The sequence below is a fragment of the Sinohyriopsis cumingii genome, chromosome 3, assembly GCF_028554795.1.
Source record: "Sinohyriopsis cumingii isolate HCF-2022 chromosome 3, ASM2855479v2, whole genome shotgun sequence".
Taxonomy (NCBI): Eukaryota; Metazoa; Mollusca; class Bivalvia; order Unionida; family Unionidae; genus Sinohyriopsis; species Sinohyriopsis cumingii.
Window position 1 is genome coordinate 75016347 of NC_142963.1, and position 18457 is coordinate 75034803.

The window sequence follows — 18457 nt, forward strand, 5'->3', positions numbered from 1 at the left end:
ATATCTAACTCTATTACATATAAAACTGAGGACTGATGAGAAATATCTATATCCAACTCTGCTACATATAAAACTGAGGACTGATGGGAAATATCTAACTCTATTACATATAAAACTGAGGAACAATGGCAAATGTCTAGCTAACTCTATTATATATAAAACTGAGGACTCAAAGAAAATAGGTAACTCTATTACATATAAAACTGAGGGGGACTGAGGGCAAATATCTAGCTAACTCTATGTCATAATAATTTTGCCTTTGCTGCATCTGCAATTGGGGTGGGGGGTATAACAACAGGTCTGAATATATAACATGACACGGTTGTCAAATTTTCATGGAATGTGCTGTGCATCTTTTGTTTACTGCTTATAAGTCAGATACTTCCTGTCTTTCAACTTTTAACATATATTGCTAACAGGAAAACTTCCACAGATGTGCCTACACCACATAAGCATAGCTTTGCTACCAAACTGATACAATTCTGAGATACTCACCAGAAAGGAGGGACTATTCCCTGAAAAAAGAATGGGTCAACATACAGTTTTCCATGCCAAAATAAATAAAAAATGTTCACAGAACTCATTCAAAAACATTATCATATCAGTTCTAGGTACACAGTCAGGGTTAGAATTGGACTCTATTCCTACTTGCCTTTTTTAACAATTAGTAAAATACTGACAATTTTTTTAAAACAAGCATTTATAATAGTGTAAACTTGGAATATTGCTCATAAACTTCTTTGTTTAAATCATTCTTCCTGATCAGCTATGAGTGCAGAAAAGATATTACAGTAGAGACTGGTCACACAGTCTTATTTTGCCAAATAATATGGTGACCAACAGATGTTATGTAAACAAAACTGCAAATGTCGTGCCTCCACAAAGATTTTCTATTTTAATCAAAGGAAACTGCCATAAACTGATATAACAATTAGTATCAATATATTGAATATCTTGAAATGAATCAATATAAAGAATCTGACTACAGCAATTACTCAAGGTATATTTGTAGTTTAATTCAGGAGGCATGGTGAACATTGATAATTTTAGCACTCACAAAGATATGGGTGTGCATGAAGTTTCAGTCTGCATTTTGTCAGAGTTACATTCAGGCCTTGACAGTGGTTAAGATTTCAAGAGGCATTAGCAAATCTGGTTTATTATTACCATATACACTTGCTCTTAATTTGGATCCAACAGCAACCTGCCAAGATCTGATCTGCCATGGTATAATGCATCATTTTATATGGGTCCATTAAGTTTGTTAGGAGTAATCAGCAGAACAAGACGGACCCTGATCCATCAGCATATTATGCAATGGCAGATCAGGGTCTATGTTTTTTTAAGTTGGATACAACTCATAAATAACTATATGTGGTAAGTGGAACAAATGTGATGTACAAATCAGAAATGACTCTCCTGCATGTATCTGGATTTAGAAAATTTGTTTGAGAAAAGTGCACGATGAATAGATGTATATACATATAAGGTTCTCTTGTGTAGATTCTTCTAGAAAGGTACTTTAAACTCAATTTAGATGACAGAAACAAAAAATACAGAACCTATTTAAACTTCAGATTGTGAGCCTTTCTTCGACTAAATATCGTTCAACTTAATAAAAACAGCAATAGGAAAAAAATTAAGCAAAAGAATTTAATTTTTCTGTGATAACCAGTCTTGAGAAGTATCCAAATTTATCAGATATGCCCATACTTAATAACAAACCCAACCCCATTTTGAAAAAATGTTGGCAAATACTTCTTAAGCATTTTAAGTCTGATAATACATCGACCTCCTACTTTTGACAAATTTACTGTACTGGACAACTGGTCTTAACACATTAACCCCTGGAGGTTTTTTGTTGTTTTTGCCTGAAATTCGAGTAGGAAACACATTTTTAATGCTATTTCTGAATGCATCCGAAAACACCAAATCCCAGATGATCCTTCAACATACTGCCTAGCTGTGTTAGAAACATTGTTTTTCATTGACTATTTGGCTCACACAGCAGAAGATATTTTTTTTTTTTTGCTAAACAGACCCATTATTTTTGTATCGAGACCACTCTTTATTCCAAATGCCCATCTTATCCTATTTTTAGCAAAGGTTCATCTGTCTGTTTTCAGTTCATATCGGTTTGCCTTAGATCTGAGACAAAAAAGTCTAAAATCCAGACAAAAAATCGTATTCTGACCAAGGGCCAAGTTTGGATAGAAAAAAAAACTGATTAAAAAAATTGAGGTTTTCCCTCTGCATTTTGTAATACAACTAGAAATTCCAGATTATCTGATATCATTGTAGAGCTACATCTGTCAACCTTTCTATAACACTAAGATAACAGTTCAAATTTCTGAGATTTTTCTTCACCCTGTGAACTATCACAGGTATGAAATACTGTGTAACACTTTCAGACAGGTTATGTGAAGATCTTTTAAACACTGATCACAAACAAGAGATTATTACAAATGTTCAAATGACATGACTTTAATTATTTTAGAAAGCACACTCTTGGCTAATAAAAACTCATCAAAAATGTTGATATCAATAATCACAATGAGAGAGAGAGAGAGAGAGAGAGAGAGAGAAAGACAGACAGACAGACAGAGAGCATGTTTCTTATACCAGCTGTGTCTCATTTAAACCAATAGTAAATCCAGGGGCCATGATTCTGTAGTCACATGACATTGCCATCAAGGCACCACCTGCAGGACTGTGGCCCTAAATATGTAGGATTAAAGCCTGCATTAAAAACTAATAAACAATTTCCAACTGCCTTATTTGTACTAAAGAATAATATTTTTTTAAAATCAGAATTGATTAATTCTAAACCTCATCAGAAATTAGTACCAATACACAAATTAGAAATTGCTTTCATGAAAAATCTTTTGAAGGCCATCTTGTAGAAATGCCCAGTGAATTTTTTTGAGCAACTTCATTACATAAAGTATCGAGTTCAAACTTGAGAATCTGACCAGGCCTGAATTTAAGCAACAAAACTTAAGTCTGACTTTAAACTGGAATCATCATTTTGTCTACTGTCTGAATTGCTGGCATTGATGACCACTGTCTAATTGTCTGGCATTTATAACTTAAGACTGACCAACCCAAAATGTCCTGACATAACTTTAAGACCTATGAAACTAAAGAGAGGAAACTTAAACTTACCAAACTTAGCAACCCTCTTAAAAACCAGTCTGAACTACTGAAGGAAAATGGCCCTCAACATTGTGCTGAACCATAAGACTGTCATTTAAGCATGAAATGCAAATAAGTACTATACCCTGCCATGCGTAACCTTTCAGTATTATCAAGGGTGACAATACCATAATTCTGCTTCCCTAATGTAGTCTTCCACCAGATGTACACACGTATCAAGTTTCATCACAAAATGGGTTACATTATCAATTTAGAAAAAAAGACAGAAATTCTACAGTTAGCATGTCTTCCAGTGGAAAAGTGTCACGTGAATATCAGAAGAGAAACAACAGTATCTGTAGCTTAAACATTTGAGTCAAACTCTTTCATTTTCTTTAAAAAAGGTTTGCAATATTGTGAAATCATTATTTTAGTGGGAGGAAGGTCAACATATTTCACGTATTTTATGGTTGCTATAAAACCACAAATTTAAAGATCTAATGAACAATGGTTCTTTTACAGAACCAACCTGACCCACTTCCATGACCTATGAATTTAAGTACCCCCAAAAATGTGATATTCTGCAAAACCACGAAAACTGACATGTCCAAAAACGAATAAGTTCAATGTAAATGCTCTGGAACAAAGAAAGATATGACACAATTTCACAGCTACATACATAATACAATTCCCCGTAAATTACAAAATCATCAAGCACAAACTGAGTCACTAGAGTAAGAATTGATATTACTATATGCAGAATAAACAAATGAGATCATACATTAATTGCAGCAATTGTTGTCAGCCTAGATCCAAAAAGTAGGAGCCACATGTCTTGCAGTGTTTTCCAGAACTCGGACAATCTCTCTGGCTTTGGCTGATACATCTCAAGGATGTCAAGGCCTGCTGAGAAGATCTTGGGAACATCCTGATGGAAAACATAACAACAATATGAAACAAAGCCTCAAAATAAATGTACACAACAAAGTACATCTCTTCCTCCATTTCCTCATTATAACATGTTTCATGAGAAGGCAGTTCCAGATATAATGCGGTACTGCTATGGGTCTCATGACCAAAATTAAACCAGTTTATTTTAATTGGTCTCATGTGTAGAAAGAAATGAATTTTTCATTTAAAAAAGAATTTCAAATCATTCACACTTTTTTCTGGTTTGGTACAATTCATGCTTTTTTCTTCTTAAAGAATTATTTTACCTTTAATTAGAAAGGAGAATTATGTTAATGCTTGCATTGTCTGTATGAATAATTATGAAACACATCAAAATATATATATGGCTAACCACTGTCCACACAGGACAAATTAGCCTTTTCAATGTACTATACATTTTGCTAGGCAATATTTTTGAGCATAAAATAAAGAACAATTGCTTGCAATGAATGGATATATTTCATCATTTCGGTGAAAAACTTGAGTATTTCACTCATGGCTTTACCACTCATGAAAATACTTAGTTTTTCACCCTCTTGACAAAATATATCCATTGTTCACTAGTTTCAAGCATATATCCTATCTTCAAATTTTACTTTTATACAGACTGCTCTGGTGGCTTAGTGGTTAGAGCATCCACCTCAGATGTGGGAGGTCGCTGGTTCAAACCATGGCTGAGTCATATCAAAGACTATAAAAATGGTAATATCAGCTGCCTGGTTAGGCACTCAGGATTAAGAATTTAGTGTTAGGACTGGTCAGCCTGGTGTCAGAATAATGTGACTGGGTGGGACATCATGCTACGTGTTGTGGTATGATGCCCCAGTACAAGACATCACTACAAACTGCCACAATGCAGACATCGTAACGATATGACTGAAAAATTGTTAAAGCTATGTTAAAATTCCAAATCCTACTTTTATACACCACTCATCATTGGGTATACCCACATGTATCATCTCTGGGACTCAAAAATCAAGGTACCCTACAACAATTTCTGTTGAATTTGTACATACAGATCCTGACAAATAGCAATTTTGACAGTTTTCTATGGCTTCCTCTAGTTATAAAAAATTGGCAAGCTTGCAGGTAAAGGACGTTTTACAGTATATAAATTTATGATGTTAACTTTGAAGACATCTTTCAGACTTTCCTCACAATGAAGTCCCAAAAAATATAAAGGAAGACGGGAAAGATTTCATAAGGTACAATATCAATCAACTTCTCTCCAAATGATTTGTGTTCAGTGGAAACCAAACTAAATTTATCTTCCCTGTTTTAGGTTACTTGTCAGGAAAACTATGCAACTATCCTGTGATGGCAAAGCAATGAATCCAATCCAAATATTCTATATGCTGGCAATAAGAGCTGGAGACATTTCTCAAGATGACTGTCTTTGCTTCAATCCCTTCATGCTGTGAAGGAATCGCTACCATGTAATACTATGTGTTTCAAATCTTCCTGTACATTAATGCTAATCACTGTACTCTGCAGATATATGCAAATACAGTACAGGTAAGGAAACATACAAATATAGTACAGGTAAGGATATATGTGCAAATATAGTACAGTAAGGAAATATGTACAAATATAGTACAGATAAGGAAATACGTGCAAATATAGTACAGCTAAGGAAATATGTGCAAATATAGCACAGGTAAGGAAAGATGTGAAAAAATCTTGTGCTTTACTCAACTCAGTGCAATGAAGATGAAAAGGATGAAAGCCATATCTTGAATGGACTCGTGCTTTATAAACAATATAAAGTTGTAAAGACATTATAATGTTGTAAAGATAGTTGAGGTACAATGCTGAGATATTAGAGTATTAGAAAGATTCTAATGAAGGATAAATACAACATCAATTGGTAACAATGATTTTGTATAGAGACTGTACCAGTCTCTATGTTTTAGTGGTTTACATGTATCTATTGATTCTATGTTGATACTGTTAACTGCTGTAGCAAATACAATAAATCTGGCATATGGGAAAACTAAATCATGGAAAGAATTGCAATGAATTGAGATTTTCTTTGCTCTTCAGTGGCACTGATTTTTCATATTCCAGCTTGAAAAGTTTGTAAGTGTACTTAAGTTACCAATAAAGTACAATATATTGCTTTTTTATAAAGGTATGTTGTATAGATGTGAAGTAATGCAAGAAGCCACTGGAATTCTTCACGTCAGTGAACTTTGTCTTTATAACTTTAATGTGAAAAACAATAGCCTTCTTTATTTTTGGCAAAATTTCATGAAAGTAAAGAAAAAGATTGTTTACCATGTTCCTGGATAGAACAGTTTCTATGTTTGAAGGTTTAATTTACCCTTACCAAGCCAAATTCCTAATAACTATGTACACCAAGCACATTTTTATAATGTTATTTTCTAACAATTTTTACTTGGTTACAGTGTTTGATTTGTCAAGTCTGCCTGAGAAAATGAGTTCAATTATAATGGTTGTATCACTTAAAGCAATGAATCCAGATAAACAAAGGCTACCATTTAAATAACAAGGGTGTAACAACAAAGGCACCTGGTGACAAAAGCATAATAATCATACATCATTCATAACCAGCAGATAACAAATCCTAACAAAGATGCCAGGTAACAAAGGTGTGATAATCATATCTCATTTATAATTGGTACTTTGGAATCATGGGTTGCTCATTCAATCCAATTAAAGTGTGAAAAGAACGGTTTCTGTTTTTCACTTTTTAACCAAATAGTTTATAAATACTGTACTCTTTAGCTATTATTATATAAGTACATTGACCAATTGAATACAGTTTGAAGTAAATCTTGTGTTCATTTTGAATTGTATTTTAAAAATAGCTGAAAATTAACTGGTCAGGAGAAAAACTGCCCCTTCATACACAATGCTGTGATAAAATATTAAGAAAAGAAGTCAAAGTACCAATGTGCTCAAATATACCTTGTGAACCATGACAAAAAATAAATGAGCATGAATTAAATGTACTATCTGCAATCAATAAAATTTATCATGTGTGGCATGAAGTTACCACAGACTGTGTTACAAGCTGTTTGGTTATGGCAGGGTTTAGTGAGCAAACAAATGTTATTTCCAGATAGTGAAGCCCAAGATGAAGTTCTCCTTGATATGGTACATGACACCTACTTTGACCTGGTAATGTGGATTTTGGTTTCTTGGATTATCTTAATTCTGATAGTGACAATGTCACACCTGTAATGCCAACAACTGAAAGGTAAATTTGTTGCACCATGAAGATACTGTTTGTTAAATCAGTGATCACCAGGAAGCAACCAAGTTACTGAACAGAAAAGTTACATTATGGTGATTTTTATCTTTCACCAACTGGTACTTGCAGAGATCCTCCCAAGATTTTATCATAAGCAGGGATTTCCCCACTTGTTAAAAAAAAGTAAGGGAGCAGTAGAACAAAATGAGGGGGAGGAGGAAACGGCTATAGTTCAATATTAACATGTATATAACACTTCAATATCCATCTCTCTTTCTTCCTGTTCCACTCTGTAAGACCCCTACTGAAATCAAACTCTGTTAAAGATGTTGCCTCTAGTCTTATGAGTATTAACCTGTTGACTGTTTCTGAGCTTAATCTGCTCCTTGTCTGTGTATGAATATTGTTCTGTGCTGAGATCCCCCTTTCACAGTCTGATGTCTGAAGAGGCATGTACATGGCAAGCTTAGCCAGCTGATACAAGTTTGGAAACTGTTCTTTATGGTTGTTATGTACAATTTTCCACAGCTTGCAGCTATTGTCTTATGCATACTTCTGCCCCCCCCAAGATTTTTCACTAACATAAGTTCTGCCAAAATTTCACTTTCTCAAATTAGCACTCTACTGACTACAGTGCCAGATTTACTAATCCATAATGCTGTATTAGGATTTTAAGTCCTTTAGTGCCATAGTCTACTAGTTCAAACTAGTATTTTGATCAAATAAATGTCTTTACTTTTTAATTTCATTCTTAGGTTCTTATTTATTAGATTTATAGTAACCTTTATGCTAGGGCACCTTGGTTTTGTAGCACATGATCCAGTAGGGCTAAATTGTGACTTGAAAAGTAACAAATATGCACTCTACTTTTAAATTATCTGTATTTTAATTTGGATTGTTTGTCTACCTTTTCTACATTTAATTTTGAAATATCACTGATATGAGGGGTTGACTGGCATGCCGTCTGTTTTTGTCCATCCAACATGTACATCAGACTCACACTGAGCACCATTTTTAGGTTCAAAATCACTCACTGGTATCTCCCTTAACACTTTACAAGCTCCATTTAAAAATCAATTGCCTTCATCACTATGACCAGACAGTATTTGTCTAACGAAATCATCATCTAAAGATGAACCATGCTGGGAATCAGCCATTTTGGGTCTTCTAGATAGCCATTATTATAAATGCAATTTTGTAAAACTTTCTTGATGCAAGGTTCAAACTATGTCAGAATGCTTGTGTTTGACAATCATTCATGTCAAACCGAAAAATCTAGATTGAAAACAGTTACAAAAAAATACATTACAACAATTTCTACCAGCCTGACTTATGTCGTGACAAGCATTTAAAGGGGTGAATAGCTGAATAAAATTGTATGCTGTGTAATTACATTTTCATATGTGCAACATGAAACTAATAGAAATTGTGTGTGAATCATGTGGTCTGAGAGCACCTCTGAACATGTACATTGATGCTTTCATTGGATGATAAAACTTGCTGGTTTACCTTTTCGTTATGAAAACATGCACTTACACAATTGTATGTTGTTTGAAAATTTATTACTACTTCATTTAAATCCTGACAGTAATAACACATGAACAAGAACAAAAAACATATTAAAAAAACACACTAATAATGTATTTGAATCTAATGTTTCCAGCTTATAACATTTTAAAAAATTCCCCATCCCCTGTAAAACAAACAATCTGAACTGTAATTTAAGTAGTATTTAAGTTTATTGTGTTGAAGTGAAACACTTTCACATGGACTGATGGACAAACCTTGAATAATATCATAAGTCCCAACACTGACAGGTGCATGAAAACAGAAAGTGCTGCTGTACAATGTTTTTGAATGATTTGATTTGTTCACACCACGTAAGTGCTACTGAAATGGAATTTAAAATACTGAGAGTTTATCTTGCCTTTCAACATGTGACCTTGAAAGAAAAAATGGCAACTTCTCATGGCTTAGCTTTTAAAATGATGTATATACAGTGAAATCCTGAGAAGGAACATGAGCACAATATTGGCCAAATAGTGCTGATTAAAATTACAGACTGGGAAGACCCTGGGAAGAACCAGCAACCCACAGGAAGCTTCTGTCAAATTTTCTCACATGCCTATATTGATCAAGCCAAGACCCAGTCCCACACAAACAAAGGCAATATGTGAGTGATCTGTAAATGTGAGAACAATAACCACTTAACTACCCAGCACCCTCAATAAATAGACCACATGGCCCTCTCCAGGGCCCACAATAAAATGCCAAACATTCTGCATATGGATAACTTGTTCATGTGCATTCTAGATGAAATAAGAAACAGTAAATAAAATAGTGGGTTCTGTGTGAAATTTTCATTCAAAATTAAATTGTCCCCGATAAATAATACTTTTTCCTACCCAAAAAGATGAACACATTATTGCAAATGTATGTTTTGCATTAATGTTGTAAAACATAAAAGCATGAAAACCTATCATACAGTCACATTTTTCTCTACAAGCCATTGCAAGTTAATATCTGGGTGTGGGCATTGCAGAATTGTAAAAATGTAAGAGTCATGTACATAAATTGAGGCATAGCAATATACTGTTTGTCAAAAGGTTCATTCACAATTGAATTATGGTGACAGAGCATCCGTAACTCTCCAACTCCTTGAATCAATGACATAAAACATGATGCATTCATATAATGTATTATGTGTAATACATTCACTTACATTTCAATATGAAGCTGACTCACACAGTGCTTAATAATGTTCAAGACCTATATAAAGGCTATACATAACTTGACTCACACAGTGCTCAGTAAAGTTCAAGAGATATGAAATGGCTATACATAATTTGACTCACACAGTGCTTAGTAAAGTTCAAGAGCTATGAAATGGCCATACATGACTTGCACAGTGCTTAGTAAAGTTCAAGAGCTATCAAATGGCTATACATAATTTGACTCACATAGTGCTTAGTAAAGTTCAAGAGCTATGAAATGGTTATACATAACTTGACTCACACAGTGCTTAATAAAGTTCAAGAGCTATGTAAAGGCTATAAATAAATTGACTCACACAGTGGTTAGTAAAGTTCAAGAGCTATGAAATGGCCATACATGACTTGCACAGTGCCTAGTAAAGTTCAAGAGCTATGAAATGGCTAAACATAACTTGACTCACACAGTGCTTAGTAAAGTTCAAGAGCTATGAAAAGGCTATACATAACTTGACTCACACAGTGCTTAATAAAGTTCAAGAGCTATGAAATGGCTATACATAACTTGACTCACACAGTGCTTAGTAAAGTTCAAGAGCTATGAAATGGCTATACATAACTTGACTTGCACAGTGGTTAATAAAGTTCAAGAGCTATGAAACGGCTATACCTAACTTGACTCATACAGGACTTAGTAAAGGTCAAGAGCTATAAAATGGCTATACATAGCTTGACTCACACATTGGTTAATAAAGTTCAAGAGCTATGTAAAGGCTATACATAACTTGACTCACACAGTGGTTAGTAAAGTTCAAGAGCTATGTAAAGGCTATACATAACTTGACTCACACAGTGGTTAACAAAGTTAAAGAGCTATGTAACGGCTCTACATAACTCACAAGACCTCTTCAAGACTTAACCTCACAATGTTATTGTAAACAAGGTGTCCTTTTGACCAAGATCATGCTTTAAATGTGCCATTTTTAGGTGGAAAATTTTCATGCCCCCATTAGACCCAGTAGCTAAGAATACTAATAGATATTATTTTAATCCATGTAGGTGAAAATGTAGTAAGAATTACACTTAAAGATGTTGGCATGTCCTGCAAATATCAACTAAAGGGTGGAACTGTCTGAAAACATTATGTGGACCTACAGAGGTAATGATGACACCCCGGCAAAACTTTTCATTCTCCAGTTTTTCCAGTGCTATGTTGATCTCTGTCATAAATTCAAGGCTCAGGCTGTTTACTGGAGGTTTGTTTAAGCTCATCACTGCTATGCCTGAAAAAAAGCCAGTTTTGATATGAAATATTCCTGATATTCTTCATTTTTTGGGGGGCTTCTTTGTTCTTCATGCTGACCTTTAATGTTATAACTGGGATACTTGCCAGGTTGACAGACTGTAAAGATGAAATTGGGGCATGAGCACACAGATGTATTCAGCTATTATCTTTATTTTAATGTCAAATTTTCTACCCCCACCCCTCATTAGACATCTTCATTCATAACACTCTAGGATAACCACTGCACTAACACATGACCTATTCGAAATGACGTGTCTGGTGGCATTCAAACTGATCTAGTCAATAAGGTGGATGTCAATTAAATATGCATGTCAACAAAATCTGACCATAACTTAGGTTATACACATGTCACTTCAACTTACATTAAACTCTTCATTAAATTGTCTATGTGAGACAAACAAGATTATATTCAATCAATGGCCCCATACTGTTGAAGCATTAAGTATCATAGAATGAAAGTTGACTTGTACATGAGGCAGGCTCATACAAAGGAGTCATTCCATTGTTTTCAATTTAGTTTGCATCTTCACACTTTGATGGACTCTAAACATGTCACATGCTGATCCTACTTGCTTGCAAACTGCACTCAGCATGGGCAGCTGGTCATGTGTTTGGTTCACATGTTGCTATCACTCTATGGTTTTAAACTAAGTAACAGAATGAAGCAAACCAACAAATTTATTAGGATCAATAAATAAATTTATTTCTCTGAGATACAAGTGAAAATTTCAGAAGAACTTACAGTATTGTGAATTAAATCCAAATAATCTATCGCAGATCCAAATGTAGAGTGTTCCAAATGAATTCCAATACTGACTGTGATGATGTACCAATAGTCCTGAATAGGTCTATGTACCAACAGTCTTGATGTATCACAGTGACATAATCCATAACGAATGAATTCACAATCATCCCAAAATAGTGTTTTCGTCCAAAAGGTCAATGAGCACTTTGTAATTCCAATGAATAATTTTTTAATAAATGATTCCTCTCAAATTAGATCTGAACACAACTGAAAATGATTTCACAGACTGATCTTAAGATAGGAATGAACAATTTTGTTGTTCACAACTTTATTGAAAGACTGAAGACACAATAAAATGTCAAGCATGTGGGTCACAAGCTCACCTACAATAACAACAATAATAATAATAATAATGACTTTATTTATTTTAAAGAGGGTAACACAATTAGCTAAGAACTAATCTACCCTGAGGTCCTCATACAAAGGAATTTATTTATTTTAGCTGCATCTCTGATGACACTGGATATATTGGGTTTGGAAGAAGGAAATAGAGTGGGCATTTCTAATCTCAACTGGAATCGCAAAGTTCCAGAGTATTGGAAACCTTTTTTTAAATGATTCTTTATTTGGTTTGGGAATTTTATACTGTTTGGTAGACATGGATTGCAGGTGGGGAGTATTGCCATGTAGCCTATACTGGAATAGTGACTGTAAATATTCAGGAGCACTATTATTGGATATCCTGTACATTAATTTGGCTTTTCTCAAACGGATTCGGTCTTCAATAGGTAATATTTTAAACTTACCAGCTATATTTTCCTTGCTTTCTTTCTAGATTGATATTAGCCCAAATGCTATTTTTGGAGATGTGCCATATTTCCTATGTTTTTATCGTTTGAATTACCTAATACTGTATTACAGTAGTCTAAATAGGGTTGTATGTAACTGTTATAAAATAGTTTTCTGTGCCTTTCAGGTAGAAAATGTCTTATCCTATTGAGAAGCCATAAACTTGAATTGAGTTGTTTACTGATATGTTTGATATGTTCAGTACATGATAGGTTATTATCTACCAAACTACCAAGTAGTCTATAATGACAGACCATATGCAAATTTGTATTCTTCCATGTCATAGTTCATCATTATCAAGATTTGTTCTTTTTTGCCGTGTTGAGATAAGTAATATTTTAGCTTTACTAGTATTTACCACCATGCCATTGCATGTGCACCAGTTGTCCAGTTTGTTTTTAGGTCATCCAGTACAGAATTTTCAGTTCATGCTTTGTATTACGGATGTCTGATAACGTTGTGTCATCTGCATAGAGATCTGTAGATGATATTGAGTCCCTCAGTAAAAGTGGTAGATCATTAATAAATAAAATAAATAGCAATGGACCTAGAACTGAGCCTTGTGGTACTCCATATCTAATTATTCCAGGTTCAGACAGAATATTATTTATGTAAACATGTTGTGTTCTCTCACTTAAGAAGTAAACTATCTAATTGTTCTTTCATCACACTGGTAGATTTTCAGTTTCTTCAAAAGGTTTTCATGATCCACCATGTCAAAAGCTTTCCTGAAATCTACAAATACAGATCCTATTATTCTATGTTGGTCAAGTATCAGTTGGGGAGATCATGGCAGTCTCACATCAATTTTTCTTTCTAAAGCCTGATTGATTAGGGTGTAACAGCAAGTGTTTGGTTAAATATGACATGAAAGAGTCATGGACATGTTTTTAAATCAATTTTGACAAGTTTGGAAGTATTGAGATTGGTCAGTAGTTATCAGCATCATCCTTAGAACCAGATTTGTGAATATGAGTTACTTTTGCAGTTTTCATATTTTTGGGTCACATATGAGGTTGCAGTACTTAAACTGATTATGAATGTTATGCTATCTACAATTGCAGAAGCAGAAGATTTAATAGCTTGTGGACCAATCTGATCAAGTCCTGCAGCTTTCTTGGTATCAAGTTCACTGAGACATTTTTATAACAAAGTTTTCTGATACTGGTGGGATAGAGAAACATACCTCCTTAGAGATTTTGCTGCTGCAGAACTTTTTCAGTTCATTAAAGTTGTTTTCTATCACTAGTTCTTTTAACTTTGTGGTAAAGTCAGTGTCATCAGTGACTACGGTGTCATTTACGAAAAGTGAGTGAACTTTATTTGTCTGATCTTTGTGTGTTCCTCCAGTGAGTTCATTGAAGACTTTCCAAATGGAGTTTGTGTTGCTCCTTTTGTTTTCATGCAATGATTGATTAATACGTTTTTGTTAGCTTTTTCAATCATACATTTTATTTTATTTCTCCATACCTTGTCTTGTGCATAGTTTCCCATAGCCTTGAATTGGTCTTGTTTTCATAGTGTCTAGGATTTCAGTAGTAAGCCAATTAGGTTGAATTTCAGTCTTTACTCGATGTACTTTCAGTGGTGCATGCTTAGAGACTACATCCATGAATAAGTCAGTCCACACCCTCAGAACTTCATCTATGTCATCAAAATTTTGGATCATATTCCATGGAACTTTATATAGGTCATTGAGAAATTGTTCTTCATTAAAAATTTTGAACAGTCTGTGATAGTTTTGTCTAAGTCTATTCGCCTTTATGCATTTACATTTTCCCTAATATATACAAGACCTCCCCCTCCGTCTCATTGTCTACATCACTGCATAATGGTTTATTGGAGCCTTGAGTGAAATAGATTATCATTATGGTTAGCATTTAATTTGGTTTCAGTGAGTCCTAAAATATGTATAGTATTTTCCTTGGAAGACAACATTAACTTAATCTGGTCTATTTTTCCCACTATACCTTGTACATTTAAGTGACATATGTTAAAACCTTTTGTATTTAGTTTCATATTAATTATATGAATGTCATCATGCAAAGGGGTACTCACTGAGATTGTCTCCATATTACTTTTATCATTCTGACATCCTATTTCTATATTTAAATGTTCATATATATTAGCATCTTCAAAGTCACATACAGACCCTGAAAATCTGTTAACTTTTGCATTTACCATAGTGTCCATTGAATAGTTAAGAGTCAAGAGTCTCATTATGTACATTTAGATTTGTTATAAATGAAGCACTGGCATTCTCCTCTTTACCAGCTTCCTAGTATGTATAATACATTGTTTGCATCCAAATTTATGGCATCTGAAGCAGTCTGCTTGCCATGATGGCATACCTGTGTCACATGCCCAGTTTCTCCACAGTAAAGACAGTACTCTTGATTATAATGCCTGAAAATGGGGACACACATGTTAATATTTCTCAGTAGTTGAGAGGTTCCTTTTCTACTTAAATGAATTTTGTCTCTGTGGTAGAGACTAAGGTTGACATCCTGGTTCTGAAGAAAGAAAGATGTGTATTATGGAATGTACTGTAGGTTGAAGTCTTCACATAGGTCAATTATCAGATCATTGATTTCTTTCACCCTGGTGTCCACACAAGGAGGTAGTCCTGATATCATTATTTTACATGTATCTGGGCTGCAGTACCTAACAGCATGCAGTAAACTTTCATAATCTGTTCTGATTTGATTTAGTGACCTTCCATCATTGAAATCATTTCCACCGACTAAAATAGTTATGCGGTTGTATTTGGTTAGGTCTGTATTCATTTTTCTGTCCATGATGATGTCGATTTTTGCACCTCTTTGAGTCTGTACATCTGTTTTAAGAAGTCTCCTTGGTGTTATACTTTTCAATATTGAGGAGCCAATTATTAGAGTCTTTTTTTGCTTGTAATTTCATGTGTTGGACTCTGGCTTGTATTTCAGACACATTTCTTGGAAAAAGGGGTGCTGAAATTGATGTCTCAGTTGTGTGAGCTAAGGGACTGTCCATTTAGTACATACGCATGGAGGGTGAGGGTGGTTAACCCAAATGCATATGCTTGCATATGGGGAGGGGGTCTACTGATAATGTAAGTATGCATAGGAAATGGGTGTTGGTGGTGAAATCTCAATAATAATTTGTCTAATACATAACCAGTTCTACTGGGTTTAGTCGGCATTTGAATTTTAGCGGACACAAGACAAACTTTTTAAAGTTGTGCAGCTTATTTCTTTGATGCAGACAGACATTCAACGTCAGTGGACTATCTGATTTATTAAACATGTTAATATTAATTCTTGATCGTTTCTGCATGGATTAAATATAGGCAGTTCTATAGAAATGCGGGTGGGGGTGGGGGTGGTCAAGCATATATACAGAGGTGGGGTGTGTGTAAAAAAGTATGCATGTGTACAGGGAAGGGTGAGGGGTGAAGCTTTGCCAGATTTTTGCGTAGTACTGTCTGAATTGCTATTTCACATTAGGTTACTTGCTCATTAATCCTTCCCCATAGTTTAAATTCTGCAATTCGGGTCTCCAAGTTCCTAACACATTCTATGTTTGTAAATAAGGATATACCTTGACCTCATGTATGAGTAAACAACCTATTTATAACTTATAACATGACAACAACAAAAACGTGAGAATAGTCAAATACACAATATAATTAAATATACCTAACAATGTGGATTGATGATATTATCCAAACCGATGGGGATCCAAACTTAATTCTACCATTCTTCAGCAACTGTGTTAATGCAGTGGTTGTCAGAAAGTAAGGACAGTGTTTTATGGAAGAGATCAGACACGTGTCCTTTAGCTTATTGTCATTGATCGTATTGACTCCCTTTGATGTTGATTGTATTGACTTCCTTTTTGATGTTGATTGTATTGACTCCCTTCTGATGTTGATTGTATTGACTTCCTTTTTGATGTTGATTGTATTGACTCCCTTTGATGTTGATTGTATTGACTCCCTTTGATGTTGATTGTATTGACTCCCTTTGATGTTGATTGTATTGACTTCCTTTTTGATGTTGATTGTATTGACTCCCTTTGATGTTGATTGTATTGACTTCCTTTTTGATGTTGATTGTATTGACTCCCTTTGATGTTGATTGTATTGACTTCCTTTTTGATGTTGATTGTATTGACTCCCTTTGATGTTGATTGTATTGACTTCCTTTTTGATGTTGATTGTATTGACTTCCTTTTTGATGTTGATTGTATTGACTCCCTTTGATGTTGATTGTATTGACTTCCTTTTTGATGTTGATTGTATTGACTCCCTTTGATGTTGATTGTATTGACTCCCTTTGATGTTGATTGTATTGACTTCCTTTTTGATGTTGATTGTATTGACTCCCTTTGATGTTGATTGTATTGACTCCCTTTGATGTTGATTGTATTGACTTCTTTTTTGATGTTGATTGTATTGACTCCCTTTGATGTTGATTGTATTGACTTCCTTTTTGATGTTGATTGTATTGACTCCCTTCTGATGTTGATTGTATTGACTCCCTTTTATGTTGATTGTATTGACTTCCTTTTTGATGTTGATTGTATTGACTCCCTTCTGATGTTGATTGTACTGACTCCCTTTTATGTTGATTGTATAGACTCCCTTTTTGATGCTGATTGTATTGACTCCCTTTTATGTTGATTATATCGACTCCCTTTGATGCTGAGTGCCAATGATTCATAATGACAGTTGTTTGATTTGTCCTCAACAGGAGTTAGTATTGCTTTAACTACTGAAGTGGTCACTGTTTGTTGTTCTCATAGTTTTATTCTCTCATATTCTTTATTTAGGGCATTTGCTGAGGTTAAGCCACGAATTAAATACCTTCACTTGACAGGTAAAACCATGAATTTAAGGTTGTTTTTTTAAACAAAACAACAAAAATTGAGACCCATGAAAATAAAAGATATTACAATAGCATGGAAAAATGTATGTGCTCAAGAGCTAAACGTAACTATTTAACCTATATTAGTAAACCATAAAATGTAGGTCACAGTGACCTTCTATTTTGTATGACCATAGCACTAACAGAGATTCATCCAGTGAAAAGGTTTCATAATTCTAACATAAACACCACCCAATAAATGAACTTCAAACAGAAAATGTCAAGAAAGTTAGTGAGGCATGAAATACAGATCAATAACATCTTTTTGCAATAAAGCCAATAAAAACTGATATATGGGTCACAATGTTCATTTAAAAGTGATACTAACATAGATGCATATTATCAATTTCATGACTGTTGCATGAACAGTGCCAGAAAATACAAATTTTACCCAAGTTCATGAAGTGCAAAATATATGCCATAATGACCAACTTCTGACCTGACGGAATAGTGTTCCTCAAAATGCATTCCATCAACAAGCTTCATGATTCTAGACTGAATGGGAATTACACAGCATGCAATAAAAACCTACCTAGTCATGAGCTAAATGCCAAAATGTGACCCAGTACAAGTGAAATGTAGGTCATATTCACCTTTATTTGTACAGGTGTGGAACCAATAATCTACATACTACAA

The 18457-nt window shown here is 34.3% G+C and overlaps 1 protein-coding gene across 2 annotated transcripts in view; it reads right to left on the reverse strand.

Annotated features, from left to right (window-relative positions):
* Positions 1 to 18457, reverse strand: part of LOC149803128 (enoyl-CoA delta isomerase 1, mitochondrial-like) — a 45405-nt gene that overhangs the window by 17039 nt on the left and 9909 nt on the right. For both annotated transcript variants that reach the window (XM_089952747.1, XM_089952746.1), the window contains exons 3-6: positions 11170 to 11297; positions 3917 to 4063; positions 2623 to 2718; positions 496 to 515 (exon numbers count right to left, since the gene is read on the reverse strand). In XM_089952747.1, coding sequence (XP_089808873.1) covers positions 496 to 515; positions 2623 to 2718; positions 3917 to 4063; positions 11170 to 11297 — 391 coding nt within the window. The remainder of the gene's footprint in view (positions 1 to 495; positions 516 to 2622; positions 2719 to 3916; positions 4064 to 11169; positions 11298 to 18457) is intronic.